Source organism: Montipora capricornis, chromosome 7 (genome assembly GCF_036669925.1).
Source record: "Montipora capricornis isolate CH-2021 chromosome 7, ASM3666992v2, whole genome shotgun sequence".
Taxonomy (NCBI): domain Eukaryota; kingdom Metazoa; phylum Cnidaria; class Anthozoa; order Scleractinia; family Acroporidae; genus Montipora; species Montipora capricornis.
Window position 1 is genome coordinate 37118855 of NC_090889.1, and position 17010 is coordinate 37135864.

The following is a 17010-nucleotide window of genomic DNA, read 5'->3' on the forward strand; positions in this document are numbered from 1 at the left end:
AAACAAAGACTTGTCGAGTATCATAACCACCTCCATGCATTAACTCTGTTGAAAGTAACTATCTTTAGTCGCCATTATAAACATCACAGGGATCCCAGCTCAATATACTGATTTCGATTTCAGAAAATTGCAAACTAATGTATCGTTAATGGTGACGCCCTGAGGTTGTTTAACTCTTGTTCTGAACATTATAAAAAGCTCAAGGTCAAACAAATTTGCATGATAGCATAATGGTATTGTTTTAAATACCACACAGACACTTAAAATCCATTTACAGTCACAATTTCGTTGATGCTAAAGTAATCGTCTCGGCTTTACGCAACGATAGAAAATTTGGTTTGTATTTCCTAGGAAGATTGGTGTTCACCTTCTGTCAATTAAGGTTAGTTCTCATTAGTGTATTATGCTTTACAGGATGTAAGTTGTCTGTTGTTTCCTTTGCAAAGTAATCGAAGAGCATCAAAGCAGTTAACGTTATAGTTTTTGCACAAGCGAATGCATTAATTTCGTGATGGCGCAAGAAACCAAAACCAAAACCAATAGGAACGTTGAAATTCTCTGCGGAAGCGTAGTTCGATCCAAACTGACCCCTCGCAGCGTATGATGCATTTTCTGTCATATTTTGTTTTATTTACTGTCTTGTATTCGATTCTGAGACAAAAGGAGGTAAACTTGATCTGTGTTGTATTTTTGAAATTATAAACGCAAATTCTTGTCCAGCTTTAAATATAGTTAGACGTCGCCATAGTATCCAGTTTGCCACAATTGCAAGTTTGCCAAAACTTTCAGGCACTGCTCCTCAGTTTCTGCTGTAACATGGGCAGTTTAGAAGTCTGATATTGGCCGTTTTTATGCTAGAGACGCTTAATTCGTCGGGGACGAACTTGGGCAAACATTTTTTCTGCGTCTGTTAAATTTGCATAGTGTAAAGACGGCCACAAGACACATTATGCGTCTGGACGAAGAATCCATTTTAGCGCGTCATCGAAGACGCACTAAACTGGAAAGTTCATCCCGACGCATTATGCGCCTAGCGCCCGTCTTTATACTAGACGAATTTAACAGACGCAGAGAAAATGTTTGCCCAAGTTCGTCCAAGACGAATTATGCGTCTCATATAGTTCGTCCCGTCTTTACACTAGATGTATAACATGAGAGACGCATAATTCGTCTGGACGGATTATGCGTCTCTAGTATAAAAACGGTCATTGATATTAAAGGAAGTGCTTTCGCCAGATGAGTTAAACAATACGAGGAAACCTTGCTTGAAAGTATATATATATTACTTTTTTTGTAAATCAGTTAAATTTCTTTGAGAGTACGATGAATAGCAATGACGTATTTTAAGAAAAATATAACTGGAAGAATTCGAGCTTATAGGAAACAGATCGAGTTGCATTTAGATTTTACTCAGCGGAAATCTTTATCCCTTGGAGTAGTGCCGATTTTAAGTTGATAACCGTGATGGAAGTCCACAGCCCGGGTTTACGATTATTCAAAAATCAATTGCAAACTTTCTCTTCGTTATGTCTGACCTTAATTCTTCGACTGTTATTTTTATATACTTCTGCAAAGCATTTTCTCAAACTTTTTCCGTTTATTGCATTTGTTTTCGTTGTTATCGACTTCCTAACGTTAATTGTTCAACTTCCTGTGCATGAATCTCGATCGATTGTCATATTTGCTCTCTTGAGGCTGAATGCTTGGACGTTCAATCTCTAACCGTCATTCATGATCTCCACATATCTCTAAAATACATTAGAAACAAGCATTAAATAACAGAAACAGGGCCAATACTTGGCCCTGTTGATGGACCAGGAAGGTGGTTTGGTTTTAAAGGGAAAGAATGAAAGAAAACACTTATGGGTGTATATAGTTTATATAGAATATAAATAAAAACACACTGACAAACATAGACACAGAAGCTATTACGTAATATTTGCTAGTAAGGGTAATGGAGCTGAGAATCGTATCGACTGCATAACAAGGCACGTGCGAATTACGAAAAGAACAAAAGACGAAACCACAATGTCTTTTATTTGATTGGATAAACGAAATGACCAGTAACAACCGATGATAAGCTAACTTCTTGGACTTTGCATCATGATGAAATTGAAAAACTCTCGTTCCGTCCGCATTTGCTCTGTTCTAAGCTGGTCAAACTCGGGACTTTACAGTGTTTTACTGTCTTGCATTTTAGGCTTTCTCTTGACCAAATTAAAAAGGATTAGCACGCCAGAATGAACTCCAGAAATACTGTCCAAAAATAGAAGGACAAAATTGTCGGACATTCACGTAACAACTCGCGTCACTGACAATGAACCGACTTCCTGACGGTCCATGATATGATTGCAAGATCACGCAAAAAATTTCTTTACGCGTTGATGTCAGATACGCGCTTCACTTATGAGGAGAACGAGTAAGCAGGAATACGACGTTCCACTGATTGCTCCTGTACAAACACTAACCTGTGAATAAATCTGGGAATAAATATATGATTTGAGTGGGCGATGAAGTCGTACGTTGCGGTTTTACAATAGATGTAACACTTAAAGTGGGCTGTTTCCTTTTGAATTGACCTGTCTTGAAACTACCACAATTATATTGTTTAGCATTAAAGTATCCTTTAATTATTGGAGACAACAATTTTAACAATGTAGGAGAGAGTTCTGTCCTGGCACCCAAATGCTAATTTTCAGATTCTGTTAGTGGCTCAAAAACGCCTCTTTCTAATCTCCTCAAAATAATCAAATTCCTCAATTAAGTCAAGAATTTCCATTTCTCTTTTGTTTACTTAGTGTTAGTCTGTACCGCAAGAATGACTATGGAGCCTGCAGGATTTCGAATATTTCTTCTACTGTGCTGCTATGAAGTGTAAGTACCTTAATTTTTCAGGCGTCCATAAGAGACAATTGCTTAAATTGTCAAGAAAAATGCGAGGATTATTTCCCTCAAGAAAGGCTATGATTAGCGCAGTAATGGACGCAATTTTAGCAACTGCGTCACGGTAGAGAAGCCTGAAAATTTCAGGACTTCAACGGGGCTTCTACCCGTAACCTCGCAATACCGGTGCGACGCTTTAACCAACTGAGCTATGAACCCACTGACGTTGGGGGTTGGTCATTTTCAGGTTCTAATTTTCCCGTGTGGAATGAATCAATGGAGGAAATGATATATGAAATATGAAACATATACTGAACTGCGGATATGAAATCAAGTAAGGATCATAGCCTTACTTGGTTTCATATCTGCAGTTCAGTAACTGATTCATTTCATATATCATTTCGTTCATTGATCATTTCTCTATTTCGTTTAGTTAATGGGTCCACGCAATAGCTCGAAAAACGGCCCATTGAAGGGAAAATAATGGAAAGTTATGCTTACACGAGAAGGCAACACTTGGTGTTACATGCACACATACCGTGCCCTACACGTTTCTCTTTAATCAGGGGCACCCAACGAGAATATAGTTCAAAACTACTTAAACATAGCATTGTTAAAGATATTTTTGCTAGTATTTAGACGGTAGATATAGGCATATTTTTATCCCCTAAAATTTTTTCATCTGTTCGGATTTCCTAGCTGAAAAACTAGTGATCCGCAAATTATAGGGATCAAAACCTACCTTTTCGAAAATTTCAGCCAGAAAAAAGGCCCCCGAAAATTCTAGGTGACCTTTTTGGGGTAAAAAGTCCTTTAAAAATGGGCAATTATACCATTTTTCAGATGTTCGAAAATCCTAGGAGAGGCAGGCAAGCAAGACATTTTACAACAAATGTTCCGAAAATTCTAGATCTCTGATCGTCTTCCGAACAGATATTTTCCGAAAATTGACGTTGGGTGCCCCTGCTTTAATTTCAACGTAACTACAATTGACCACTGTTCTAGCGGGCAGCATTCTAAAGTACGACCGCTAAACTTATTTGCCAATTTGTTGACTCACTATTTTATAATGGAGGTTAAAATTATTGGGAAATTTTGCGGCGTGCAGATCAATGTTGAACTTTCTGCGAGGTACGTCCTAAAATGGCCATGTAACTGTTTGCTTTTAACAAATTAAACCCCTGCTAAGTTATCGATACTGAAATAGGTTGTTTTCGTTCTATTTACACAAACAATCTTTTTCCCATGTTTTCGTAACGTTTACGTTTTTTGTCGACTGTCCCAAATAATGCCGACTAAAGTAAACGAAAGCTGATATTGCACTTTTTAAGCAAGTCAGTCGTCGAGTGATGCTCATTTAGTTCCTAATCGTGTTAATGGCCTTCTTCACCACTTCGGCACCAAAATGTCTTTTATGGCATATTACAATTATGTCATTGATTATACTGAAAATTGTGGCAAATAAACGGAGACTGAAAATGAAACTAAAATGTGTGAAGGTTTTACATAAAGGGTCCTTAGATGTCTCGTGCATTCACTCTCAGACAGGAGTGTTTTACTGGAAAATACACCACTCATAAAATTTTTAGGAAACTACATTTCCATATCTTCACTAGTGAGGATATTGATGACAGCATTTCCCGCCTTTTCGTAGTTCGTTGTACCGAATGGCGATTGATAGATTCGTGAAGTTCTCTAAAGCTGACGTAAAATCCTTTTTCTCAGAAACAACAAAATTCTAACACGAAGAATAAAACTTCATACGGCTTAAAATTCTTCAAGGAGTTCCTTGCAAGTGAAAAAGAAATGAAAAAATTGAGGAAATTCCTGCACCGAGCTGCAAGAATTTGCGATAAAGTTTGAGCTCGGTGTTTGATAGAAAAATGGTGAGTAAAACACACCTGTCTGTATAATAAAAAGAAAATTATACATTGGCTAGAAGATATGAATTTCATTTATTCTTTTGAAAAACAATAATTTACTCACTCGCTGCACTTGTTTATAAAATATTGTTTTCACCACTCGAAATAAAATCATAACTTCGCGCCGCTGTGTAATATCCTCTACATCCCTTTAATGTTCAATCTGCTTTGCTCTGTTTTGTATTTGATACCAAGGAAGAAGATTAAGAGGCAAATGCCAACGCATTCAGATATTCATCGTTATCACCATCATCGTCATCGCCAACGTCATCATTATCGTCATCGTTATCGTGAACGTCATCATCTTCAACATCGTCGACAACATCATCACCATTATCATCATCATCATCCTCATTATCATCATCATCGTCATCATCTTCAACATCATCACCATCATCATTATCATCATCATCATCATCGTCAACGTCAACGTCAACGTCATCGTCATCGCCATCGTCATCATCATCATCATCGTCATCGTCATCAATATCGTCATCATCATTATCACCATTACTCTGGCACACTGTTAATTTGATTCCTATTGCGTCAACAGAATTTATTGTGATAGAGAAGTGATAACCATGTTTTTCAAAGACTACGACAGTACAACGTACCCAAACTTCGGTAGGTATAGGTACTTACATGTAGCTAACAATCGATTGGGACTGATGAATTATCATAAAGTCGAGCAAATTCTACGAGACAAGCTCCCGGAAACAAGGCAGTGAATAATGGTCATTTTCTTTTACCCTTTAGAAGAAGGTACACCTACGAAAATCCGAAGCAGCATCTATATTGAATCGTTTGGAAACTTTGAGGAAGCTAACATGGTACGCTAAAATACATTTTACTATCTTTGTTTTGAGGAGTCGCTTGTGGCCTGGCTTTTCATTGTTATCAAAACCAGGCTTTTACATAACAGTCTAAAATTAGAACGTAAGTACAACATGTTTTGTCCAAAGACATTAACTGTCACTTGATCCAACTAGACATGTTCAAGTTCACTCGCTAGAGTGTCTATTTCCAACAGCATCGATCTTATTTTTGTCCATATTTGGGCATAAAATTGGTTTCCTAAAATCCCCAGCTTTGTTCCAAGGAAAAGAGTTGCAAGTTACACGCTTTAAGGTCACGTGCTTCTGCTTAAGACTAATAACAGTTTAATAGGAGGTATTTTTTTTCTTAAAGTGGTGACTCCGGGATGCTGGGATAAAACTCCCAGCGCTTGTTGAACCAACAACCTTTCGATCACTTGTTCGGTCCTTTACCTGAGCAAACAATAATCAGCTCTTTGGGGAAAAAAACGATTATTATTATTATTATTATTATTATTATTGTTATCACCATCATCATTGTCATTGTTATGATGATGACGATGATGATGATTATTATGGTTATTATTACTAAGCCTTCTCCAAAGATCCCCCTATTTATGCACCTCTTAGTAATTATAGCGATGACAAGCGAGATCCGTTATTGTTTTACTTCAGGAATACAAGGTACACGCTTACTTCCGCCAATATTGGACAGATTTACGCTTGGCTGGCAAGTCAAACCGAACACAAATCCTAAGAGGAAGAGATATCAGTAAGATATGGAAACCAGATCCATACTGCTACAATGCACGTGAATCGAATCTGATGATCCCAGTTGAAGAGCTGCACAGCTCCGTAAAAATCAGGCCCAGTGGTGACATGGTGCTGAGCATTGGGTAAGAAAAAATTATCACAACTTGGTAAGCTCGAAATGGGAATGTGAGACTATGGGCTGAATCACAAACGCTTTATCAATTCATCTACACGTCTAAAGACCAACTCCAATACTACGTTTAATTTACCCTCCTTTCTTCTGCTTCTTCAGTTCGTCTCTCATCTCTCTTCTCTTCCCTTTTCAGTCTCACCTGCGTCCTCAACCATTTGACTCACATGATCTGAAAGTTCATTCTCCTAACTACTTCCATACCTTTCTTCCTTGGCTGGTCATGAGAATTTGCTGTTATATTAGGATCCTTCCCTTGCACTGATAATAATCTTCATTCTCAATACTTGTCTACCTGACAGTGTATTGAAAGTGAGAGGTGAATTTACATATTGATCAATCCTGGAAGTCAAAGGGCTAAGAATTCACCTGTTCACCTCTATCACTTCCTGACATGGTGACTCGGGCATACTCGGAAAAAAATCCGAGTGCTCCTTTGCAGCAGTCGAACCTATGACCTTCCGATTACGAGTTCGGCAGCTCTACCACTTAGCGAATGGGGATGATCGGAAAAATCCGAGTGCTCCCGAACAAGAGGCCAACTTACGACCTTTCAATTTCGATTCAAACGAGGAAAAGCCCAAAGAAGGATTTAAGAGAACGAGTAGAAAAGGCTATGTTCACTGCAAGATACATCCACGTATAGGAGGTGATGAGAACGAGCCGCGATCAATTTGCAGAAATTTTAAACGCTATCGAACCAGACATCCCCAAAGAGAGTGATCATGATAAACGGGACTTTTTAAAAAGTGTCCCTCGGACTTGGCCTTGCTTCATACTCGCCGATAAAGGGTTCTGGCTGTTGATCAACGACATCAACAACGACGATGTGTCCGTCATCTTTGTTGCAAATGATGCTAGAAGCCTACTGTAGGCTTGAAAATAAGGCTGATAGCGATTCGTGATTGGCTAGCAGCGCGGACGAGACTCGATTCAGGAGACAACTTTGTTGGAAGAGCGGCAAAACACTGTAACATTGTTACGTCAAGCAGAATTTTTCAGTGATTGTTGGATTTGCTGTTTGATCAAAAGAGATTCCATCGAACACTTGATCGAACAAAACATGTTGGACGGACATCTTTCAACATGGGCGGCCAAACAGTCGAACAATGTCGAAGCGAACAAAGTTACGTTGGAGCGTTGAATCCAACTTCGTTCGATAGTTTAGCCAGTGCTTTAAACTCCCTGCTGTCAGCTCGAGAACGGCGAAGGAACGCGCCAACATGTCAAACGCACGTGCGGGGCGTAAGCAATGACGACGTTGACAGCAACGAAAATGTCACAAATTTGCATGTTTTTGCCGTCGTCTGCCAATCTCGACCCCAGAGCTCTTCTCTTGACTGAGGGAGAGAAGAGCACTGGGGAACCCTCAAACAAAGTGTCTTCTCATTGGTTTTCGCGAAGAACAGTCAAAAGCGTCTCTAATTGGTGCATTCGTTTTAGCTCGAGGAGTGAGCAGGCGCAGTGAGGTTCAAATAGCCAATTTTTGGCTATAAGAACCTTACAGCGCATGTTCTTCTAAATAGAGTTTCCCAGAGCGTTGGGTCGACCCGAGGCTCTGGTGACGAGAATGCTCGTCTGCAAAACAACAACGTGAAATAGCCAAATTTGAGGCCTTATGAAAAAAGTCAGCACTTGAGGATAAATTTTCATTTTATCCCCTAAGTTAACCGCCGTTCCGACCATGCAGTGTCCTTTTTAGAAAATACGACACCCTTTTCATAATAAATAGTCACGAAGTGATTACATGAACGTGAATTTATATTTTGACATGACGTTCTCGTTGCGGTCGCTGTTGTCGTTGCTTAAGCTCCCTATTTTTTCATGGCGTTCTCGAAGTAGTGGTCATCGTCGTCGTTGTCCTTGCGTACTCTAAGCTCCGTAATAATTGTAACGTGTCACGTTTCCTCTATTGTCCTGATACAAATAGCTTGTGTTTTGTAACAACAGAGCAATTGTAACACGGGACAATTTTCCAAGATGGCGGCACCCGGGAAATGTGAAAACGAATGTGAACAAGCAATTAGCCAGTATCAAAAATGCCATAACACTTTTTGTTTGCCCCTCTAAAATTTTGCATAAGCATTGCTTTTATTTTATCTTGGGACTTACAATGGTCCCAAGAAAAACTGGAAACAACGCTTATGCAAAATTGTGGAGGGACAAACAAAGAGAGTAGAGGTTTTGCACGGCAGCCATGTTGCATGGCAGGAACAATGAAAATGTTTTGCATTAGAAAGAACATTTTTTCCCATAGGAAAAAGAATCTATTGTCCCAATATATGGCTGCCGTGCAAAACCTCTATTACGATATTTTTGATACTGGCTAATTCTGTAATTCATTTCCTTTGGATACAAACAATCTCAAACAATTGTAACTGTAACTATATTATTTTCTGTGGTGTAAAGTTATCTTTGTTAAAGTAAAGGATTCCTTTAAGACTTATAGCCAAAAGGTCACAAGCATCTGGCCAAATCCGCCCTATTTTCACTGATTTCTTCATCAAAATTGCATGGTTTCCCAAATTGTCTTAGTAAGTACGAGGATCATTTCCTCGTATTATTATTATAATTGCTATACATTCACTTCATCTTTGATTTCATTTCAGAGCTGTCATACTCGCTTCTTGCGTTATGAATCTAGAAGATTACCCATTAGACTCACAGACGTGTCATCTCGAATTTGGAAGCTGTAAGTAGTAGGTAGTTTAATTTAATGAAGAGGATCATTTCAATAATTAAAGAAGACTCCTGCGTGCTCGAAAAACGAAGTTAAAAACCTGACAAATTGTGACTTTAGCTGACATTGTCACCTTCCCGCGCTCAATAGGAGGTCACGAACCAACTTTGGAGCTTACAATTCACACACCCCTTCTAAGAAGTCCACAACCTAGATGTGTTGATCTGCGATGGAATGCTGCCCATCATTTTACTGTATTATATATTCTCAGGAAGCTTACTGCTATTTTAAATTTAGCACGAGAACGGCTAAAGTCTTTTTTAATTTTTGCGTTAGCAATCCCTCGCGCGTCTACTTGATTGCAGACCAATCAGAGGCGTTGTGGTCATCAGACCTAATCTGATTGGTCATCATTTCGCGGGACCTGTCTTAAAAATTGAAATGATACCCTAAATTGATGGACCAAGGCCGAATGAGAGAGATCGGCTCCTCTGAGTATAATGGACTTCTGATAGGTCTTTCTTTTTTGATTACGTATTGTCAAATATCAAAATTAGCAATTTAATTGACGCGGAAAATAATGACTCCTCTATGGCATGGGTCGAGTTAGGTCCAGGAGACTCGCAGTAGATCCCCTCTCTCTCTCTCTCTTTCTCTCTGCGTGACTGACTAAAATATCAGTCATTCAGTAGGAGATAGTGAATTTTAAGGCATGGCGTGGGTTTCTATGGCATGTTATTATAGAAATAGTATATCCAAATATAATCTTTGTCCAATTACGTCTCACGGTTTTATCACGAATTCTTCGACATAACCTATTCAATGATGAAATGGTATATGAAATGAATCATATATGAACTGTGGATGTGAAATCAAGTGAAGCTATGATCTTCGCAGTTAGGAACGCAATTTTTACAATTGCTTAGAGAAGCCTGAAAAATTCAGGACTACAACAGGGTTTGAACCCGGGGTTTGAACCCGGAATCGCGAGGTCACGGGTTCAAACCTCGTTGAAGTCCTGAATTTCTCAGGCTTCTCTAAGCAATTGTAAAAATTGCGTTCCTAACTGCGAAGATCATAGCTTCACTTGATAACCTATTCAATGACATATTAAACGTGTTCTTAATAAACTTTTATAACTAAAGATTGCAATGCCATGCAACGATCTATGCATTAAATTGGATGAACACAAACAATGATAAGCATAAACAAACCACAGTTACGACAGATCAAACAACATTCAAAAAGGCCTACAGGCCAACAGCACCGAGTTGGCGGACCGTAGTTCCATTTTGAAGAGAATGCCTCCACGACTCAAAATTGTTTGCGTTTGAAAACTTTCCAATCTGGACAGCGAAAGTCAGAAAGTTGCGGATTCCCATGTCGCATTCGCCGGATACGTCTGGAAGGAAGGCGAGTCCGCAAAGAAAAAGATGCGGATTAATTAAGAAATCTTCGGATATGTGTGGCAGGGCCTTAAACTCTTGTTCTTAGACCATCTTAGCTAATAATAGAAGAAAAAAAGCGGCCACGGTGATAAACAAAGTAAAACAACGGATTTTATAAACACTTGACGTTTGGTATGCTAGGCTGATACTGATAGTGAATGTTGTTGTTCATCCAGATTCAGTTCAAGTGAGGAATTTTTCACGTGACAAACTTCATTGATAAAGACTGATGGTTTCAGTCGAAATGTTTGTTAATAATAAAGACAAAAATTCCGGAAAAGATTTAAAAATTCCTCAATAGGCTGATACTGTTGCAATGTTTGAAAACTACTTATATATTCTTATAGTAAGGTGTCTATACATAGTTGCGCAGCCGGCCGCATACCAAACGTCAAGTGTATAAAAAATGCATTGGTTTACCACGTTTATCACCGCTGTACCATTTTGCTAAAAGACTGAGGCTCTGGGACTCGGTTAGGTGGCGAATGTCCCGACCCGAGAACATTACTGGCGCTGAGGTGTCGAAGAATGGGTTTCCCACAATTGTTGTGAGATACGACGAAGGAAATTGTAAGCTGGTAAATGAGAAAGGAGATAACTTGTATCGAGTGAGGATTTCTGTATCTCTATCACGATAGACGCCTATACTGCTGATCAAATTATGTACGAATGGATTCCGGAAGAAGTTGGAGTTGGAAGCAAGGAAATGGCTCAGTTTGAATACAAAGGATTCAAGTTATCATCTGATGTAAGCGTTTATGCCGTTGGTAGGTATTTTCGCGGTAACTTGTTTTTCTGTTTATTGTCCGTTTGTCTGTCTGGGTTCAAAATCATCCTAGGCTTATTTATTCGTTTGAGCATTTCCGTGATTATCTTCGAGCTGTAGAAACAAAAGAAATGACGGTTGGAATTCTTATCTTTGTTACATGGGTTTAAGACTTAAAAAGATAAGAATAACGGCACACGTTATGGAGTATTTTTACTGACGTCACGTCAGCCATTGAAATAAAGAAGCAGCGGCCATGTTGGAGGAATGAAATATGCTTCTAGGAATAGGCCACTTCGGAAAATACCATAATACTCTTTGTTTGTCCCTAAAACTTTGGAATAAAATGGAAAAAATGCTTATGCAAATTTTTTTTTGGGGAGAAAGGGGGGGGGGGGGGGGGGAAACAAAGACTGTTATGGTATTTTCCGATGTGGCCTATTGAACTCTATTTTACTGAAAAGTTTTCCTTTTCTTGTAGTATGCAAATATGGCTTTTGGTCACATGAGCTAACACATTGTATTAAAAACAACAGAAATTCATGTTCCATTATGTCGCTTAGGTCTGGATCCGAAGTCACGTTCATCCTTGTGGCGCGTCCAAAAAAAGAAAGAAAAAAAGGGGGGGGGGTTTATTTAGCCTATCAAGGGAACATAAATGCTGACATACGTTTTTTTCATTTCCGTTGCTAGGGAATTACTCAACAATAACTGTCACCTTTTCGTTTCAAAGACGCCTTGGTTACTTTCTCATTCAGATCTACTTACCGGATATGTTTCTTGTGATGCTAAGCTGGATCGCCTTCTGGATGGAAAAAGATGACATCGGCAACAGAATGGCTCTGGGTATCACCACAATTCTGACCATCATGTTCCTCCTTGGATCTGTGAATAGTAACTTGCCTCAAGTCAGCTATGCAAAGACATTGGATTGGTACCTGCTTGTATCCTTCAGTTTCGTGTTCCTGTCTTTGATTGAATCCACGACCGTGTATATACTCATAAAGAAAGCGACCAAAAAGGATGGAAATATAAGCCGCAAGGTAACGCAGTTTTTGTGAAGTACGGTCAGGAACGAATGAAGAGGCGCCTCCATGTACTCTGTATCCTTAAGTCCACCTTTGCGCGTATCTTTCTATTTTTAGAACTAACCCTTCAGCAGGAGATTCACATTTACATCAATTTGCATCAACTTGCACAATTTGCATATATTGGTCTTGCTATTTTTGTCTCCGTTTGACAATAAGTTTATTGTTATTATCCATTCTAAACAGAGCGTGGAGAGCCGAAGAACTAGGGTCGTTCTAAAAATAGAAAGATAGGTGCCAAGTTTGACTCATAGGGCTTGTATGGGAGAGGCAAGCTCCTTATCATGGGCTTTTGATAAGGTGTACTTGTTGATGCTTCAATTCATGTTTACCTCGTCGTTGACGAAGTCATTTAGTGAGGTTTATCATTATTGTCATCGTCATCACCAACATCGTCTTCGTCATCATCATTATCATCGTGATCATCATCATTGTCGTCGTCATCATTATGACCATTGTCGTCCCCAGGAGCAGTTTACTTGATTACTGACAGTCGTTGTCATCATTATCATCGTGATTACCATCTCTCTCGTCGTCATCATCATCGCCATTATTCATATTATTACCAACTTTACCCGATTATTCACGATGACTTCTTCGTGATAATTTACATTATCGTAAAGCGTCATCATTGTCATCGTCGTCAACATGGCTATCACAGTTATCATGACAAGGTCGTTGTCATCAATATCATCATCGTCATCATTATCTTAATTGTCACCATGCCGTTGTTGATTGCTCATTCTATTCTTCCAATCTTTTAGATCCCCAAATCCAAATCACTGTCTGGCTCCGAGACTAATGATAGAAGTAGCAAGAAGCCCAATGGCCATGCTTATATGGGGAATGGAGAAGACCTTGAAATGGGTCTTAAGGACATCAAAGTTGACAAGATATCGTTGGATAGTTGCGAAATACAAGAGAACACGAAAAACAAAAGAATGAAAAAGATGGCAAACCTGATTGACAGCATTTCGCGTGTATTGTTTCCTTTGACCTTTGCCTGTTACAATATTTTTTACTGGACACATTACTAAACAGACAAGGGTTGTGTTGCGTTAAATGGACGATAGCACAAAACGCAAGATTAGTTGGTCGAAATTTGCTTTTGTTTGAAAGCGGTAGATCGGCCATGAAAATATATCTTCATATACCAAAAGTACTCTTTTTTTGCCTGTGCACAATAAAGGAATGGAATTCTTTACCCAATGACGTATTGATCTGAGAAATCAAGCCTTGAAGTCTGTAAGAATTCCCTGAATAATATATATGGATAAATTATCTTGACTGAATCTGTTTATTATTATTCCTTTGATCTCATTCTTCACACCCTTAGTCGTATCTGAGTTAAAGAACCTCCACAACCAGAAGAAGAAGAACGATACCCAAAGTTTACTTTTAAAATTTTGCTGTCATCCTGCATTACTCTGCATCATTAGCAGAAATTCATGACATTTTGTTCACGTGATGATTTGTGTCTGCTTTTACCCTTGAAACCAAAGGAGCATGCTCACTGGAGTCAAATTGCGAAATCAACATGGAGCAACTGTACCAGCTTCACGTCTCAATCTTCCTTGGATTCTTGATCCGTTTTCCTTACTTAATTTAAACCATCGACCAGGAATCCAAAAATTAAGAAGGTCAATGTAGTCAAACTCATTTCCTCTCTCGTCTTTCATTCCAACAAGCTCATGCCATTTCATCAGAATTAGATATGGGATGTATATTGACAGAGCTATTTCAGATTCTAGACTGCGCTGCTGATTTATATAAGTCGGAGGGGATCCAGTGACTTTTAGCTTACAGCCTAGGGCTTCCTTTTCGAAATTGAGAGAAATATCAGACATTTTTAGCGGTATTCCTCTGGGCTCAGGATGTGAAAAACAGGAAGAACAGTCGAGTATATTTGACATTCGTAATTTGGCGCGATTTTTCGCATCTAGGAGTCTGCAGATATTTGAAACAGCAGTAGAAAGCGTAAGAATGCTAGGTTGCTAAGCTAACATAAATATGGCAGCCTTTTTGTGCGAAGAAAGCTATGGAAAATGGTTGTTCTTCCCGTTTTTTTTTTTTTTTTTTTTTTTTAACATCCTGCCTGACATTCGTGCGACCAGATGAAGGCTACATCCATTCGTGAAAAAGCTTCCTTTTCGATTCTGTTTTATCGTGAAATGTTTTATTTAACGTATTTTTTGAAGAAAAGTCATTAGGGGTCGGCACTGATGGAAGCGTGAAAGAAACGCACAGCCCAAAACTTGGAACTCAAGATAAGTGAATGTATTTTGGTCTAATTAGAAGGCAAGTACCAGCGTAAATCCTTGTTATTTTGGCGCTATTTGGCGGCTCGAACAATGAACGAAATGGTAAAAAAAAATCTTTGCTTCGTAGTGTAGTTTCATATTATGTATCAGGGAAAGGTCGGCACATGTAATTTAAGGACGTTCGCGCGAAATTTTTTCAACATTGATTTTCTTCTGAAACGTTTACCACTGTAAGATGATGAGTTAGTTATGTCAGAAATGTAAAAAAAATGGGGGGTTACCAACTTCGTTTTGGAGAGAACATGTCCGGAAAAACACCCAAAATGTGACAAAATCGGGCTTCGTTATCGAATAAGGCCAGTGTCTGTAAACCCAAATGTATTGCAATTAAATCTTTGAAGTGAAATCTTCTCTGCCAAATATTGTTTAAGTGGACTAATTAAGTGAATTTAGTCAACTGGTGAGGTTCCCTTAAAGATCAAGTTCGCATTTAGCGACCACAGTTTCACGCGCCTTGCAGCCGCAAGATGGCAGGATTTGATGTCCCGTGAGCAGAAATCTTGAAATTTTTTGAACTTCCCACATTGATTTTTTGTTCGATTTTGGACAACGTGGATATAATTGTAAATAAAATCCGTTTCTGGAAAGAAAAATAGGGGTCACCGAACGTCCAAGACCGTTAAATCCAGGCAAAGCTATAGCAATGGCCTTTTGCCCTATCAGTTCTCATTTTATTACTTAGCGCGCGCGCTCGTGTATGACGTGGCGTGTGCATTTGCGTGCGCAGTAAGGATGCGCAGAAACAATTGGCGCGAACGTCCTTAAGTTAAGCTATGATCTTAGCAGTTAGGAGCGCAATTTTTTAAAGTGCGTAGGGAAGCCTGAAAAATTCAGGAATTCAACGGGGTTTGAACCCGTGACCTCGCGATTCCGGTCCGACGCTCTAACCAACTGAGCTAGGAAGCCACTGACGTTGGGAGCTGGTCATTTGTGGGTTCTAATGGTTCCGTGAGGAATGAATCAATGATGAAATGGTATATGAAATGAATCATATATGAACTGCGGATATGAAATCAAGTGAAGCTATGATCCACTTCATGATAGAGGCGACAGCAGTCCAAGACTCTCGTGCTGCTTGTTAATTCTGCTGCGTACCCACGCATTGCATTCTTAAACTAGTAAGCCTTTGACGTCATTTTCACCTCGCTCCGGCTCTGTTCAGATCTTAAAGTTAGTAATGGCGGACCATTAAATAGGAAAATTTAGTTACAATAGATAGGTGTCTTTTTAAAATCAAGGCTTAAAATTCTGGTTGCTTTGTGTTTCAGTAACATATATTTGAAATCCAAAAACAATATATGAATTGATTTTTTGGTCACAGGGGCACTTTAAAAGTGAGCGGTAATAATCTCGGTTTGCAAAGTAATAATTTTGGTTTGTTAGTTCATTTGCATTCAGTGGCTCCTCAGTTGAAAGCATAGTTAATCGAGAGACTGGTTATCAAAAGCAAGAACAATATCGCAATCGAATCGGATGTTGAATTGACCTGCGTGACAGAGCAAAATCTTTTGTTTTCACTTCGCACGGATTCGCAAATTAGTTGCGCATAATTTAATCGAAAGATTTGATTGGTTATCTTCGCGAAAAAAGTGCATTTCGTGCGCCGCCAAGGCTAATCAAAGGCTCCTTAGAGCAACCTCATGGTATGAATTTTTGGCGCCCTTGACTTAAGTGTCTCATTTGTAACCTGAAGATGCGAAAGTCAGACATGATCTGCAGCAGCACTGCAAACATGATCATCAAGAATGAGGATGGTGAAAATGCTGGACGTTATTATTGTCTCCATTAAGCGCTGCAAGACCTCTTTCAGAAAATATCCAGTGCAGATGGTTACACAATTGACAAGGATGTATCAAAGCTGTCAGCTGATGTTATGGAGGACACTCTTCTCAATGTACCCAAGTTAACATTTGATGTGCTCAGTGACGAGAAATTTATCAAGTCTATTGAACTTTGCAATTAGTTTTTCTTGGTTAAAATATGGGACTAACATTTATCAGAGAGTAGATGATGTTATGGATGACACTGTTCTCAATGTACTGAAGTTAGCATTTTTAGAGACATGTGAAATAACATTTTTATTGATTTTTGTAAAAAGAGGCTGTTATTATTGAAGTTTTTTTGACACTGTTATATTTTTGTTG

At 39.0% G+C, this 17010-nt stretch overlaps 1 protein-coding gene across 2 annotated transcripts; it reads left to right on the top strand.

The window, feature by feature from the left end:
* The first annotated feature begins 249 nt into the window (after positions 1-249).
* Positions 250-13826, top strand: LOC138057089 (gamma-aminobutyric acid receptor subunit alpha-1-like). 2 transcript variants are annotated; one of them, XM_068903108.1, is made up of 9 exons: positions 250-382; positions 2799-2874; positions 5359-5429; positions 5562-5635; positions 6296-6516; positions 9173-9255; positions 11330-11458; positions 12151-12500; positions 13310-13826. In XM_068903108.1, exons 2-9 carry the CDS (start codon positions 2819-2821, stop codon positions 13580-13582), a joined length of 1257 nt encoding a protein of 418 aa, XP_068759209.1. In that variant the 5' UTR covers positions 250-382; positions 2799-2818; the 3' UTR covers positions 13583-13826. The 2 variants fall into 2 exon arrangements, with proteins under 2 accessions (XP_068759209.1, XP_068759210.1); XM_068903109.1 differs by having other exon boundaries at positions 5565-5635.
* The last annotated feature ends 3184 nt before the right edge of the window (positions 13827-17010 follow it).